We start from the raw sequence: 17,022 nt of genomic DNA, 5'->3' as shown, positions 1-17,022 counted from the left end.
GTAGTTGGTAGTTGGCATGTTTGAGTGAATTTATAGTTTTACTGTTAGTTTATTAGTTACTAACTCATCTTTAGTTTATAAAAGTACATTTTGTAGTTGTATAGCTGCAATCCTAAAGAAACACGTGTATACTAGATGTATACTAGTTGAGCACTCAATTTAAAGTATACTTTTTTTTAAAGTATTGAAATAGTGCAAGTGAAAATACAAGTATACTACAAGTACAATGAATATAAGTACACTATATAGTACACTAATATACTAGCCTAATCTAGACGCACCCTAGCGGCAGCAAAATGTATTTTGCAGCCAGGGTAGTCTAGCAACTCTCCATAGACTTTCGAGCTGCAAAAACCTAAATTGGGTCAGGCCAATCACGTCGCGCATAGAGTAGGCGGGGCGGGCTTAACATTATGACGACAGAGTTGCGACGGTTCCCCCTGCCACTTGAAAACAAAGAATGACGGCTGCTGGAGAACAGCCTTTCGAATCGGCTTTGGCTGCGACTCTGGAGGGCTTGAAGTTAAGCTTTTCTTTGAGAAAAGAGCAAAGAACGGCACTTAAGTCATTCTTAAAAAAAGGAAGATGTGTTCGTCGTTTTGCCGGCCAGATATGGCAAAAGTTGAATCTATCAAGTAGCTCCGCTGTTGGGAAAACGCTCTGGTTGGTTGAAGCGCTGTCCTATTGCGTGCAGAGGGAATTTGAAAGACAGCCGTTTATCCCGCCTCTCGGAGTGAGCCGTGTCTATGGTGAGTTTCCAGACCTAACATCTTGATGTAGGTCTGGCTTGCCAGGCTACTAATATACAGTATACACGGAAAATATAATTAAAGGGGTGGTTCAGGATTTTGGACATCGGACCTCATTTCCAAGTTAGCCTGGGTGTTATTTATCAGTGAAGACAGTTTTCAAAAATTTCACCCAGTCCTTCCAGTTGCATAGTTCGCCGGTGCTAGGCTAGCGCGAGTCAACGGTATCTGCTAGCCTGCCATTAAAACAGTTTTACCCACTCCACAGTACACCAAAAGCAAATAAATGATAACGCCAGACTGTCGATGTAAATGTCTGTTGAGAGAATAATGTTAGAAACCAAACTACTCTTGCATCTCAATGATCGCATTACATTTACAGGAACTAGTTTCTCAGCAGCGGCGGAATTTTACTTTGCTCCGGTTAGTACTGCGCCGAAAAGTAAACACAGAATAGAACCGGACTACAGTCGGGACGTCTAGCTAGCTAGTAGTTAGTCTCGCGTAGCCAGACCTTCAGACTGACGGCAGAAGGTCTGGACTCTATCTGAGCTTTTCTTGGCCAAGGACCGCCCAAGAGGACGTTTGACTGACATGTAACCCAACCAATCACAGTTCGTTTTGTTCCGCGTCACGTTTAGGGGCGTGGCAATATAATGTCGATGTCCCTACAATAACAGACCGGTGTGCATCTAATAAATTATTCATTCATGAACGTTGTGCAAGTTTACTGCAACAATGGAGCCGCGAAGTTCACATACTTTTTAAAAATCCAGCGTTTAATTGATCCTGGCAAGCGCTATTGTCTCAGTTGTAAACACAACGGCTTTCTTCTTCCACGAGGGGTTTTGGCATCACGGCATTTGTTTCCAGGCGGGCCGATAAAGAATGCGACACACACGTTTCCCGGACATCCTGTAGAATTCAACCAATCAGATCGCGACTTCGAAACTCCTGAAGTGTTTCCAGAAAAGTGTGCCATATGCATCAGACATTCAGCCAACGGTCCGTGGGCGTGACGTCTGAGGCTGAGACTAGCTAGTAGTAGTCTCGGTTGCCTAGGTAACTTAATATCACTCCACCGCTGCTGTAGACTTCTTATAAATACAGGTAACAAAGTATAACTATTGCAATAAGATGAAAGGGTAGTTTGACTTCTAACATTATTCTCTCAACAGACATTTACATCGATAGTCTGGCGTTATAATTTATTTGCTTTTGGTGTACTGTGGAGTGGGTAAAACTGTTTTAATGGCAGGCTAGCAGATACCGTTGACTCGCGCTAGCCTAGCACCGGCGAACTATGCAACTGGGAGGACTGGGTGACATTTTTTGAAAACTGTCTCCACTGATAAATAACACCCAGGCTAACTTGGAAATGAGGTCCGATGTCCAAAATCCTGAACCACCCCTTTAAACTTAAAATGAATTTAGGGTACGTTTACACGACAACAAATGTACTAAAAATGGAAAATATTTTCCTTCGTGTTTTTCGCATACAGACGACACCATTGTCAAAATGATTCCCATTCACACGGATCCTCGAAAACGACTAAAATGTATTCCGCTGCCAGGCCAGAAGTACTGTGACCGCCTACAACATTTTCACACAGAATAACATCATTGAGGAGGCTGACACCTTGAATACCAGTCTCAAACGCTTCGAGATAACTTCTGTGGATTCCGATGTGGCGGCGGCGGCGGCCCATGACGGATGATGTCTATAGGCTATTTTTTCCAATATCCACATACACTATGCTTCAGATCTGCAGTGACAGACTTCTGTGTGCTGTTACTATTAGATAATTATATTTTGCAGGAGCACATAAGTCATTTCTTTCTTTCGCTTCCCACGCACAGATAACACACAATAACTTCCCTCCCGTATCTGCACTCAGCAATTCAAAACTTGTCTTATGAATCACTCTTTTGCGTCGGGTCTTGAGACCTTTTTAGTTGGAACTAATGAACATGAACCAATGAACAGACAAAATTGACAACAAGATAAGACAATAAAACAATGACACACGAGATAAAAGAACCAATCAGTGCACTAAATGACCAAAAGACAAGATCACATGAGGGGCAAAGGAAATCACATGACCCACCAGGAAACAAGACTATGACAAATATCGAAATAAAAGACAAGAAAGCATAAACATAACCAAAACCTAAGACAGCCGTGTCATCTGAATTCCTTTTTTTTTTTTTTTTATGTATACGTGCCCACTTTGTTTAGTCTCAAAACCTATAAAACAGTGTGCTTACAGTGATACTGATGCCCAGACTACCTCCAGATCTCTGAAGCATCACAATAAACTCTTCAGGTCTCAGGCTGATCAGAGATGCTGACCTGGAATAATCATCCTGATAAAACAAACAGAGAGAATGGACACAACTATTAGACATGATTCTATCTCTCTCATATGTACTCTCTCTCTCACACACACACACACACACACACACACACACACACACACACACACACACACACACACACACACACACACACACACACACACACACACACACACACACACACACACACACACACACACGGGTGACAGGCACATACCAAAATAACTGTTTGATGTTTTAATGTATTCTTAAATGTAGTTTATTCCTGTGATCAAAGCTGAATTTTCAGCATCATTACTCCAGTCTTCAGTGTCACATGATCCTTCAGAAATCATTCTAATATGATGATTTGCTGCTCAAGAAACATTTATGATTATTATCAGCATTGAAAACAGTTGTGCTGCTTCATATCTTTGTAGAAATCACAGTGCAGTAACTAATGTTAACAGATGCAAATTTTTATCATAAAAATGTATATGTTGAGACGAACATTAACTAAGATTAATAAATGAAACCTTATTGTAAAGTATTAGCCATAAATCCACCTTAAAAATATTACATATTTAAAAACATTGATGATCTGAACAGTGAAATAGTCATGAACCATACCATATTTTTTAAACAAGTAAAGAAAAATAATTTGATTTATTTGTTGAATTTATACATTTTATTACTCTCATTTTCAAATTAAGCTAAAAGTGTCATTTAAAAATGTTTAACTGTGTATTTATTTAACACTAAATATGTTTTATGTATTTACATAAAATATATAATTTTTTTAGGCCAAAATTACCTATAGATAAAGAACCAATCATGCATCTACACAGCACAAATATATAGAAACATTCATAGACAACAAGGCACATTTCCCCAGCCTCTGAAGGAACATGTTCAGTACCTGTGCGTTTATAATGCGAACCTCAGGGATGTGAAGCCTGCTGGAGCCTTTCGGGGTCATCATGACACTGACCAGCTCATCCAGGTACTCGTCCCCTGCTCGACTGTCAGCCAGTAAAGTGCTCTGCGACGTGTAGTTCCTCTCCGCCAGATGACCAGCGCCTTCACGCTTAGACAGAGCTGATGATTTCACAGCGCCAGTTTTATACATGTATGGTTGCATCTTAAAAATTCTAATTTATTGATTAAATAAAACAAAATAAAAGTTCTGTTGACAATATGTGGATCATTACATCAATCTAATATTGTGTTATTTAAACTGAAATGTCTGCCTAAATGGATTTTTTTTTTTTTACTTTAAAAATTGAGTAGAAATTGTCTTGATAACTTGGCGAGTGAATTTCTAGTTCCCAGCATGCGTTGCCAACATAGGACTGGATAAGGAAAATAATTGATACATTTTTTTTTAAAGTTGTTTTCATTTATTTATTGTTATTATTCTTATGTTTTACATTTAAAAGATTTTTGTTATGTTGAAGATTTTGTGGTTACCATCATGGTTAGTTTGTGTTTGATAAAAACTACATTGAGCAAATGAACAATGACTGCGCTGATGCCAGTGACAAGTAATGTCTTACTTGTTCATTACATTATTTTACATAATAAATAAGTTACATTTAACACATCCTATGTTAGTTATTATGCATTGGTTTGGTTCTAGGGTCACCACTCAATTGTGTTGAAATTAGTTGGAACTACTTAATAATTTTGTAGAATAAACACAATTGTTTGAGTTGATTACTCAAAATGTTTTAACACAATGTACACTGTAAAAAAAAGAATAATTAAGTTGCAAAGATTATTGGAGTATGTTTTACAAGAAAACACTCTTTCAGTCTAACAAATGTCAAGTTTATATCAATGTGTCTCTTGCTGTTTCTTATTATTTATGAAATGAAATGTAGTAGCAATTTCTGAGTGAAATTCTTTTCAGTGTAAGAAACAATTTTTAGAGTGTACTGATGTTATATCACACGTGTAGCAGAATATAACTAATTTATAAGCATGATCGTACCTTTTGGCTGCGAGACGATAAGCTCCACCTCACTGGGGCTGTTCTGCATGATGTCAGCGGCCTCGCTGAAGGACATGCCCTCCAGACTGAGCTGGTTTAGAGAGATCAGTCGACCACCTGACGGAAACATGGAGCTCGCCTTCACAAATGTTCCTACAGCGACTTCTGAGGTCATGTCTTGATGTTATTAACACAAAATAATCTGATGATTGTAAGGATTCACCTGGTTTGATGCGTCCATCTCGGTCAGCTGGGCTTCCGGGTACAATGGATGCAATATAGATACCAAGGTCCAGTTTCCCAGTGTTGTCTTCTCCAACAATAACAATGCCTAGAGGCAAAATGAAGAAAGAGTAAATTAATATTCTGTATGGATACTGTAAAAAATATGATGTGTTAGGACTATCTGAATCATTTTTGTTGCATGGATGTTTAGTTCCCAGCATGCTTTCCATTGGACTGGATCAGGAGAGTAAATGTTGAAATTAAATGTTATTTAAAGGGGACCCATTATACTCTTTTTCAAAGGCTTGATTTTGTTTTTGGGGTCTAATAGGTTATCAAAAAACACATTATTTTCTCCATATTCTCCATTGCTGCAGCTCCTCTCTTCTCAGTCTGTCAGTAACGCTCTGGGGTGTGTTTCCCGTACAACGCTGTAACTCGCTGCTTAACTACAATATACATCGACTGTTACCCGAAACCGTACTGTCGCAAATTGGTCGTTCAACCATGTTGGTTAATGATGTCATGCACGTGGTGGAGTAATAACTTTCTTTAATGAATCTGTGTGAGATCGAATTAATGCTAGATGTTTTGCTATAAATTATGAACATGGCATCTGAGGACTATTTCAAATTTTTCTCTCATTTTGCTTTATTTCCAGATTCATTCATAGGCTCGTTCTTACATAGTAGAGCACGTGCGCAGACTTCAAAAACGGTGCTTTAAATCTCTTAACAAAATAAAAGACGTAAATGACATTTGTATGTCATCTAAATAAATGATACAGATTGTACTGAATGTCAGCTTGGTTATTTTGCTCAAGATAAGGATTTATTAAGTCCACATGTCATGCAAACTAGAAACTCTGCTTCTAACCACAGGTCGAGAGCTGTCGTTCCAACCACACAACTTTGCGATGCTGTTGGCGAATGTTCGTTAGAACGATGGTTTCGGGAAACACTGACTCGTTGAACTATACTGATAACAACGGAACTAGCGACCATAGTTGGCTAACGATGCTTTTGGGAAACGTACCCCTGTTTAGTTCCTGTCTCTATGAAGCCCCACCTTCTGAAAAGCACACTGTGTCCTGATTGGTCGGTTGGATCAGTGTGTTGTGATTGGTCAAGCGCTTCGAGTGTGTTTGGAAATGCCCCGCATTTACCATAACCGCCAGTTTAACACACTACTAACTAACTCAACCAGGCCCCGCCCCTTTATTCTGCATATTAATTATTTAAATGAGGAATATTGTGACGTGTTCATTCCCGGAAGAAACTCAAGACTACACTGGAGGCGTTTCAGGAGTTCAGAAACACTGACACTGATATAGAGAAGAACTCCCGCTGGAGAGACTTTGTGACCTTTTCACGCTCAAACAGCAACATTACACACTAAAGACAGACGGAAATGTCTCTGAGTAGTTATGGTGGATATTTAAAGTTTACATTACTTAATTTTTTTAAGTTAATTTTGTAATGTATTGACAAATGTTATGTGGACTTTACCTATTATCGTTTAGCGTGTCATGGCTGATAAATGAAGGTAGTCTTTACTCAAAACATGGAATTAAATCTATCTACCCATCAGAAGAGAGTGCAAATGAATGTTTTTGAGTAGATTCAATGCATATCAGTAAGTAATGATACATAATCCACTTACCAAGGCCAATTTTGGGGTCCTTTTTGAGGGAAACACAGATTATTTCCCTCTCTGGAGGTCGGGAACATGTTGGAGTATCTGTGAGAAAAGGTCACACTGCATTGCGCTGTTTCCCAATGAAACAGGTCCATGTTATGGGTTGATTGTCAATCCTACCTCTTAAAGGAGAGTACATTGAAGGGACTTCAGAGCAACGCTTCGGAGAACTACAAGAGCTTCTCTGTAGAGCTGGACTTTGGGATCTAGAAGTGAAACAAACAGACAAGACACCATGAGAACATTGGATAAAGAATGGATTTACAGAGGGGATTTGGGATATCTATTTTTATCACTCCATAAATCAGAAAATACTGTAAACAGCCAAAAACCCCATTCCCACCATGTTATTAGCAATAAAATTTTATATAAACCAGGTGAACGATATATATGAACAAACCCCTCAGTACAAAACTTCAGAATACAGATATGAACAAAACAGTAAAGTTTGATGTATATAAAGCCGCTGATGTGGAGATTTCTGAAAAACTCACGGCCGAGATATGTAAATCTACAGATGCAATTAAGAAGATTAAAACTTAAATGTGTATTTTGGATGTTTTCTTTACAATAGTAGGAAAGACGACATGCTATTAGAAGCAAAATAGCCCAAAACTGACCAGTGGTTTGAAAAAACAATGGTTTTGTCTGTAATGTCTTGCTTTAAAGAGGACCTATTATGCTTTTTTTTTAACATGTTCATCTTCCTTTAGTGTGTAATGTTTCTGTTTGAGCACGAAAAAGTCCCTTCAAAGGCAGTTATTCTCTATATCACTGTTTCTGAACTCCTGAAACGCCTCCATTGTAGTCTTGAGTTTTCTTCTTGGAACGAACACGTCACAATATTCCTCATTTAAATAATTCATACGCAGAATAAAGAGGCGGGGCCTGGTTGAGTTAGTTAGTAGTGTGTTAAACTGGCGGTTATTGTAAGGGGCGGGGCATTCCCAAAACACACTCGAAGCGCTTGACCAATCACAACACACTGATCCAGCCGACCAATCAGAGCACAGTGTGCTTTTCAGAAGGAGGGGCTTCATAGAGACAGGAACTAAACAGAGCGTTACTGACAGACTGGGAATCGAGGAGCTGCAACAATGGAGAATATGGGGAAAATACCTATTCTAGTAGAGCCCAAACACCTCTTTAATACAAAGACTGACATGGTTCATGGTTGAGTTTGTTCTCACCTGGTGAAGTCTAAGAAGTCTCTCTGTAGTTTGATCTTTGCTTCGAGGCGGGTAGCGATGTCTTCACAGAGTTTGCTCATGGAGTCGTCGGCAGCGGGATCGAGGCGTCCGTCGTTGAGCGCAGCCTCGTGGTTCTGAGCTCGACACATGGCTGAATACTGCACAATACTCTCCTCTACAGACACATTTACACTGCTGCTTATTGTGAACCACTAACAGAGCGAAGCCCAGAGGTGGACAAAGTACACAACTTCCTTACTTGAGTGAAAGTACAGATACTACCGGTCAAATATTACTCCGTTACTACAAGTAAAAGTTGTAAAGACCAATTTTTACTTAAGCAAAAGTACAGAAGTACTTGTTTTTAAAATCTCTGAATCTATGTTTTATTGTTTTATCTCTGAATCTATGCCTGCATACCTACCCTCATATCAATATCACATTTATTTCTAGAACACAGTTCCAGTTTGAATGTGAGACTGAATAAGTCACTCAATAACGTCCACAATGGTTTCGGACACCCAAATGGCTGTTCCCTCAAATAGTGCCCTATTTACAGTTTTTTGGCTTTTAGTATGAATATGTCAGCCTTACTGACTGTTATCTATAAGCTAGTGTGCTCCAAAACAATGACAAAATTCGCATTTAGAAGACCAAACCTAACGTTGAAAATGAAAATCAGGTTGATGTCAGAATCCAACATCAGATTTACATTAATCTCCAACGTTGGACAGACGTTGTATTGTGGTTGAAAATGAAAATCGGGTTGACGTCAGAAACCAACATCCGTCGAGTTCTGACGTCAACCCGGCTTTCATTTCCAACCAAAATCAACACTTGACTGACATTACTACTTTCTACTCAAGGACCTTGACAGAATTTTAGTGGAGTAAAAACTACGACATTTGTCTTTCAAATGTAGTGAATATAAAGTAAAAAAGTTTCCAGAAAAAAATTATACTCTAGTAAAGTACAGATACTCAGAAAAGTGTACTTAAGTACAGTACTCAAGTAAATGTACTTTATTACTGTCCACCTCTGGAAAACTTTGGATTGAACAGCTTTATCGGAGTGGATGTGGACTAACCTGAAGTGAGGCTGTGTGAGAGCTGGCGAGAGCTCATCTCCTTGTGAAACTTGTGCTGTGCGGAGCAGAGTTCGCAGAGGTATTTGGCCACTTTTGATTTTTCGGTCAGAAAGGTGTGCTTCTTTTTACTGGTGTTGCTCTCAATGACAAACTTGCGTCGCTGTGTTGATGAGAACAGAGGAGGAAGAATTATTATGCTGACCCACATCATCAGATTAAATCATACAGTCCTCTATTTATTCGATTTTTAATAGTTTAATTCACACAACTTAATTTATCTAAAAAAAATTTTTTGTTTGTTTTTTAAAAAAAAATATTACATTAAAAGTAACAGTAAAGACATTTATAATGATACATATTTATATTTCAAATAAATGCTGTTCTTTTGAACGGTTTATTCATCAAAGAATCCTGAAAAAAAGTATAAAAACAGTAAGCAGCAAAAACTATTTTAAACTTTATTAAAAATAAGAACCATTATTAATAATCGAGCACCAATAATAATTTTAGCATCAAATCATCATATTAGAATGATTTCTGAAGGATCATGTGACACTGAAGACTGGAGTAATGATGCTGAAAATTCAGCTTTGATCACATGAATAAATTACATTTTAACATATATTCACATAGAAAATTATTATTTTAAATTGTAATAATATTTCACAATATTAATCTTTTTACTGTGTTTTCAATCAAATAAAATAGAGCCTTGGTGAGCAGAAGTGACTTTAAAACTTTTTCTGTAAAGTTTTACAGAACTTTTGTATAATTTTTTTACAAACATACTTAATTTTTGAATTACGAATATTGTGACATTTTCTTACGGGATACTCCATTTGACAAAATGTGCTTTTTACCTGGTTTACTACTTTTCTTTGAAAGATATAATAATAAAATTATACTAATTACAAACTACTTGTACCAAAGGGGTTTCTTTACCTTCTTTCCTTCAATTTTGATATTTCTTTGAGGGGTTTAAAGTTATACATTTATAGTTGGTAAAAAACAAACAAAAAAAAACTGTATATATTCAAGGAAAAATCTTTTTTTTCAACTTGGATAGGAGGACAAGTTTGAACTTTTTTATGTTTGTTTTGTATTTTAATGAAAATAAGACGATACAGTGTTCTGCATTAGTGTGGACTCACAGCTGAGGTGATACTGCTGGTCTCTCTCCAGAGGAATCTAAGGCTTGCGATGCGGGAGTTATTTATAACTTCATACACAATGATGCCTTTGGCACACACTCCCAGGACCAGCTCTCCAAACACCGGCTTCTTCTCACGGGCCACTCGGTGAAGCAGTTCCCCGTACTCTGGAAGCTGCTGAACGCTCTGTGGGGGAGTCGAGCAGTGCTGCCAAGTCAATTGGACAGATTATGTAATGTAGGACACCCACTGCCAATCATCGCTCCAGAAAATCTGTTCAGACCTAATGGTGTCTGTAAAAATATTTGGCCAGTAGCCCGCTGAGTCATTATGGGTTTAAATAAATCCAATAGATGGCAGCAGGATGAAGAGCAGCACAAAGAAATGCAGCTGTCACATTTTCCATCCTTCCCATTCTTTATTTTCACTCCATTTTAAAATAAAGTGGCCCCAAAATGTAAAAATGTCTGAATTTCATCGCATTAGAAGTTAAAGGGGTGATATAATGCCCTTTTCACAAGATGTAAAATAAGCTTTTAATGTCCCCAGAGTGTGTATGTGAAGTTTTAGCTCAAAATACCCCACAGATATTTTTATATAGCATGTTAAAGTTGTCACTTTTTGAGAGTGAGCAAAAATGCACCGTTTTGTGTCTGTCCCTTTAAATGCAAATGAGCTGCTGCTCCCGGCACAGGGGGCGGAGCTACAACAGCTTGCACTCACACTGACATGCACTGAAAATTTCAAAAACTTTTAGCCTTTTATGTTCAAACAGGATTCAGACAATGATGGAGAGACTCAAGAAGAAGTGACGACATGTAGAAGCAACAGGACATTTCTGAATGGTTAGTTGATGAATTTATGTAGCTGATGTGTAGTTATCTTCTAGTCATTGATTAGCATATTCTGTCTTGGTAATCTATAAATCGTGTTCCGGGGGCGGGGTTTATGTAAATGTTAGGGTTGGTGATGTCACTAACCCGGGAGGAATGTGGTGTAGTCTTTACCAGCCGTTTGTTGTAGTCCTTAAAAAGCCATTTCTTTAAAAGAAAATATCTCCTTTTGCTTTGAACTTTGAGCGTTGTAACTTTACAGAGGTTGTTTATGCTCAAACAGCAACATTACACACTAACTAAAGTTAGAAAAGTCAAATCATAATCAACCACCCCTTTAAAAGATCAAACCATTCATTTTTCAGAGCCATTTTTGCAGTGACTTTTAACCAACTTGAGTGACAGATATAATACGTTTGTCCTAAACTGTATATCTGTTGTTTTATATATCATATAATCTCCAACCTAGCAAATGTTTTTGTAAAATGTACTGTATCTTTATTTCAGATGCATGCATTTGGTTTGATATTTTGTTATCTAAAGCAATGATCTGATATTTTTAAGTGTGTCTTAAATGACTTTCATTTATAGGGGAGTCGGAGGCTATATATTATCACAAATACATGCAGCCTATATCTCAATAACTATGAGGTTTTGAGTCAAAAGTCTAATTACACAAATGTGTTGCCACTTTTTCCAGGCATTTTTGTCATTTTAAAGAAAGAAAAATTCATTATCTGAAAAAGAGAACAAATATATAACTCTAAACAAACCCAGCTGACACACTGATCTAATTATTCATCAATATATATAATTATTTATTTTATTTTATTTTATTATTAGCATTTTTTTTATTTTTTTTTATATATTTCTGTGTTACCTTTTGCATTGTTGTTGTTGTTTCATAATTGTTTTATTGTTTTAAAAAGCTCTATTTAATTGCAGGTTCCATCGTGACAACTTGCCCCATACTATGTGACAACATGCCCCTTTGCCAATAATGAGCATTCTTATGGTTCAATGTTCAACAGAAATATAAATGTGTGACAATTAGCCCCAGTCTACCTTACATACTGTACTTCATATAAAGGTAAAGTTTACACTTTCATAAGGAATCACACCATACAGTAAGAACAGAAGTGAACATAACCTTGAGGAACTCGATCTCTGCCTCCTCTGCAGTCATGTTTGCATTGTTGGCGTGTAACCGTAGCAACTCGTCTTTCAGGCAAGGCATTGCCATTTTCTGCAAAACACTCTTGGAGACGTAGTGCTCAGGCTGATAGTAGTTCTTCCCATAGACCTTCGTAAGACACAGAAAACATGCTTTTTCTTTCAATCTCTCGAAAACAAGTATACTATTCACACATAAATATTATATAAATGAGTGCATTACATAACCATCTAGCATCAGCTAAATATAAATGTGAGCTGATACATTCTCAATGCTTCCTGAAGATGTAATGTTGTTATTTATAAACGTTCGGCACCATTTATAGGTGTGACATCACTGAACAGATTTACAGTATAGCACAGCAACACTGAGAATAAACACAAATCATAGAAACGCCGTCATGTGTTTATTTCAGCTGAATGCCAAGGCAACATTTCTCATTTTCATTTAGTTTCGGTTGAAGTATTAAAATAACTCAAACTAATTATTCATCAATGTCAGAATTTAAAAATGTCTTAAAGTATATATTATACACTCACCTAAAGGATTATTAGGAACACCATACTAATACTGTGTTTGACCCCCTTTCGCCTTCAGAACTGCCTTAATTCTACGTGGCATTGATTCAACAAGGTGCTGAAAGCATTCTTTAGAAATGTTGGCCCATATTGATAGGATAGCATCTTGCAGTTGATAGAGATTTGTGGGATGCACATCCAGGGCACGAAGCTCCCGTTCCACCACATCCCAAAGATGCTCTATTGGGTTGAGATCTGGTGACTGTGGGGGCCATTTTAGTACAGTGAACTCAAGAATGTTCATGTTCAAGAAACCAATTTGAAATGATTCGAGCTTTGTGACATGATGCATTATCCTGCTGGAAGTAGCCATCAGAGGATGGGTACATGGTGGTCATAAAGGGATGGACATTGTCAGAAACAATGCTCAGGTAGGCTGTGGCATTTAAACGATGCCCAATTGGCACTAAGGGGCCTAAAGTGTGCCAAGGAAACATCCCCCACACCATTACACCACCACCACCAGCCTGCACAGTGGTAACAAGGCATGATGGATCCATGTTCTCATTCTGTTTACGCCAAATTCTGACTCTACCATCTGAATGTCTCAACAGAAATCGAGACTCATCAGACCAGGCAACATTTTTCCAGTCTTCAACTGTCCAATTTTGGTGAGCTCGTGCAAATTGTAGCCTCTTTTTCCTATTTGTAGTGGAGATGAGTGGTACCCGGTGGGGTCTTCTGCTGTTGTAGCCCATCCGCCTCAAGGTTGTGCGTGTTGTGACTTCACAAATGCTTTGCTGCATACCTCGGTTGTAACGAGTGGGTATTTCAGTCAAAGTTGCTCTTCTATCAGCTTGAATCAGTCGGCCCATTCTCCTCTGACCTCTAGCATCAACAAGGCATTTTCGCCCACAGGACTGCCGCAAACTGGATGTTTTTCCCTTTTCACACCATTCTTTGTAAACCCTAGAAATGGTTGTGCGTGAAAATCCCAGTAACTGAGCAGATTGTGAAATACTCAGACCGGCCCGTCTGGCACCAACAACCATGCCACGCTCAAAATTGCTTAAATCACCTTTCTTTCCCATTCTGACATTCAGTTTGGAGTTCAGGAGATTGTCTTGACCTGGACCACACCCCTAAATGCATTGAAGCAACTGCCATGTGATTGGTTGATTAGATAATTGCATTAATGAGAAATTGAACAGGTGTTCCTAATAATCCTTTAGGTGAGTGTATATAATATTATGTTTTTAAAAGTTATTTGAAAAAGATTATTTATTTTTTATTAAATATTTCAAAATATCAGACCAGGGTTTTAATACTAAAACTAAAATCATTTAAAAAAAAAAAAAATTTTGTTACTTGAAATAAAATAAACGTTAACTGAGATAAAAAAATAAAAAAAAGTATTTTATTTCAGCTCGTTTCTAATTTACTTTAACTTGATGTACTAAAAATAACTAAAACTGAAATAATTTTTTTTATAAAATAAAAAATACAAATTAAATACAAAATAAATAAATAAAACCACACAACAAAATGCCAAAAAGTTGAACTAAACTTGAAATGAAAATGGAAAATATAAAAACAAAAACAAATTCAAAATATTAATTTATATAACTAAAGTTGTCACCTCACCCAGAGAATGTATAAATAATCTTTTTCAAATAATTGTAATAAATAAATAAATAATTTTATATAAAATATATATTTTAAATGTTTTAATTCTGATATTGACAAATAATATTTTTTTTAAAGTTATTTTTGTACTTCAACTTAAACTAAATGAAAATGAGAAATGTAATATATTATAAGAAATTATAATTCATCTCAGTGATACTAAAATAACACTGATCTGGAATACCTCAGGCATACTGTCCCCAAACTCGGCTTGAAGAGCCAAGGCACCAAGAAACAAGCAGGTCTCCTCGTTACAGCGCAGCCGTTCATCCAGAACGTCCCGTCTCAGCTGGAGATAGTACTGATGACGGGTCAGCTTGTGTCTGCCACGACGAAGGGCAAAGTTAGGGTACACTTACACGACAACGATGCACTAAAAGCAGAAACGTTTTTCATTTGCGTTTTACAGGCGACAACCTAGTCAAAACGATCCCTGTTCACATGGAAGAGGTAAAAACACACTATTAAATGAGGGAAAGGAAGAGACTTACAGAAGAAAAGAGACGTCCGTCACAAAAAATTTGATGCGGAAATGAAGCATAAATGTGGCAGTGGGCACTTTTTTCCAGGCGTCAGGGGCAACTTTGGATATTTTCGTGTCGTTGTCAAGAAAGAAATATTCATTATCTGAAAAAGAGAAAAAAAATACTGTGAACAAACCCAGCTGACACACTGACCTAATTATTCATCAATATCAGACACAGAAACATATACATGTGTATATAATTAAATTATGCATTAAATTATTTATTTAATATATATTCAACTATTTATATATTACAATTATTTGAAAAATCTTATTTATTTAAATTAAATAATTATTTTATTATATTTAAAATAACAGACCAGGGTTATTATAGTTAAGTAAAACTAAAACTAAAATCATAAAAAACTAAATCGTTACTTGAAATAAACATATAAATTAATAAAATTCATTTTCATTTAGTTTAACTTGATGCACTAAAATAACTAAAACTGAAATAAAGATGAATAAAAACTATAAAGACTAATAGTCTAATTAGTAAAGACTAATACTAAATCTTTAACTAAAATGAATATATATATATATATATATATATATATAAAGAAAATGTAATAAAAACGATATAAAAGTAAATTAATATTAATATTAATACATGGGGTAAATTACCATCACTATATGCAAGGCCAAAGTAAAAATGTTCCACAAGGTTTGCATGAGCGATGATCATATCAAAGACGTCTCCTCCTCTGGACTTGACGTCACACTTGAGCAGAATGTTCTGTCCATTTGGCATCATAACTCTCAAGTCCCTGTGGTTTGAACTTGAACGCCCTTTGTTTGACTGTTCAGAGAGAGAGAGAGAGAGAGAGAGAGAGAGAGAGAGAGAGAGAGAGAGAGAGAGATCAGCACACATAACTGATCCTTCTTACCCAGGCTGCCAATTTCACTTTGGTGTAGAGCCAAAACTCTTGCTCTAAGGATATCAAACTGACCACAATAGAATTAGGCAGCTCTAAAACGACGAGAGGCTCCTCCAGCATTCTGATGAACTCTGGACCCGTATCCTGAGGACGACCACACACAAGAAACAGTCAAAAATCCTGAACGGTACAATTTATAAGCCAAGAGATATGTAATAATAAGGGGACATTCAGGGTAGATTTACTAACAGCTTGCTCCAGCGCAAACACTCTTTTGGCAATAAAAAACTACTGTCGGGATTTACTGAAGACATGCAGAAAAGGTGTGAACAGCATTCATTTTTACATCTGAGCTTATTGCATATGCATTTCCCTTTCAGACGCAATATTTCTGGGATGAAGGTATTTAGATGAATCATGCTACGTGATTTACTAAGGTTTGCGCTCGTCAATTTACTGGTGTTTGTGTCATTATTTAATGCCCAAAAACAGTAAGTCCCACTGAAGTGCCTTGAAATGTCCGGCGTTGTTCAGTGAGCTGATGTAATTTCCCAGGAAACTGGAAGACAGGGTGGGACATATTGAGCATATTTAATAAAAAAACATTTACATTTACATTTAAACAAGCTCGGGCAGAGCTGTTGAGCTTGGTAAAGCCGCATTTGACAGCTTATGACCTAATACAACCTAATAGATTCCCCTTTTAGATTTAGAGCCCTATTTTAACAATCTGAAACGCAAGTATCAAACGCGAAACGCAAGTAACTTGTGGCCGGATCTCGGCAAATCTAAAATGGGTTGGTCTGAAGTAGCTTCATTACTCATAAGTGTGGTTTGGGCGTAACGTGAAATAAACCAATCAGAGCATCGTCTCACATTTCCTTTAAAACCAGGCGCGCTTGTTCCATGGCGGATTGCTATTATAACGGCGGAATGTCTTGCCACTATTGGTCAAACAGGTTTGATCCGTCATTACT

General features: G+C 37.1%; 1 protein-coding gene across 1 annotated transcript in view; it reads right to left on the bottom strand.

Annotated features, from left to right (window-relative positions):
- The window catches only part of frmpd2 (FERM and PDZ domain containing 2), a 47,169-nt gene that overhangs the window by 12,548 nt on the left and 17,599 nt on the right, over positions 1-17,022 (bottom strand). The window contains exons 9-22 of the mRNA XM_082152089.1: positions 16,118-16,189; positions 15,792-15,966; positions 15,133-15,268; positions 14,826-14,964; positions 12,414-12,566; positions 10,431-10,616; positions 9,280-9,439; positions 8,193-8,367; positions 7,123-7,208; positions 6,967-7,044; positions 5,303-5,410; positions 5,080-5,196; positions 4,006-4,184; positions 3,018-3,116 (exon numbers count right to left, since the gene is read on the bottom strand). Coding sequence (XP_082008215.1) covers positions 3,018-3,116; positions 4,006-4,184; positions 5,080-5,196; positions 5,303-5,410; positions 6,967-7,044; positions 7,123-7,208; positions 8,193-8,367; positions 9,280-9,439; positions 10,431-10,616; positions 12,414-12,566; positions 14,826-14,964; positions 15,133-15,268; positions 15,792-15,966; positions 16,118-16,189 — 1,863 coding nt within the window. The remainder of the gene's footprint in view (positions 1-3,017; positions 3,117-4,005; positions 4,185-5,079; positions 5,197-5,302; positions 5,411-6,966; positions 7,045-7,122; positions 7,209-8,192; positions 8,368-9,279; positions 9,440-10,430; positions 10,617-12,413; positions 12,567-14,825; positions 14,965-15,132; positions 15,269-15,791; positions 15,967-16,117; positions 16,190-17,022) is intronic.

Source organism: Leuciscus leuciscus (genome assembly GCF_965113295.1).
Source record: "Leuciscus leuciscus genome assembly, chromosome: 21".
Taxonomy (NCBI): domain Eukaryota; kingdom Metazoa; phylum Chordata; class Actinopteri; order Cypriniformes; family Leuciscidae; genus Leuciscus; species Leuciscus leuciscus.
Note: the sequence above shows the minus strand (reverse complement) of the source record. Positions and strands in the feature narration are given on the sequence as shown.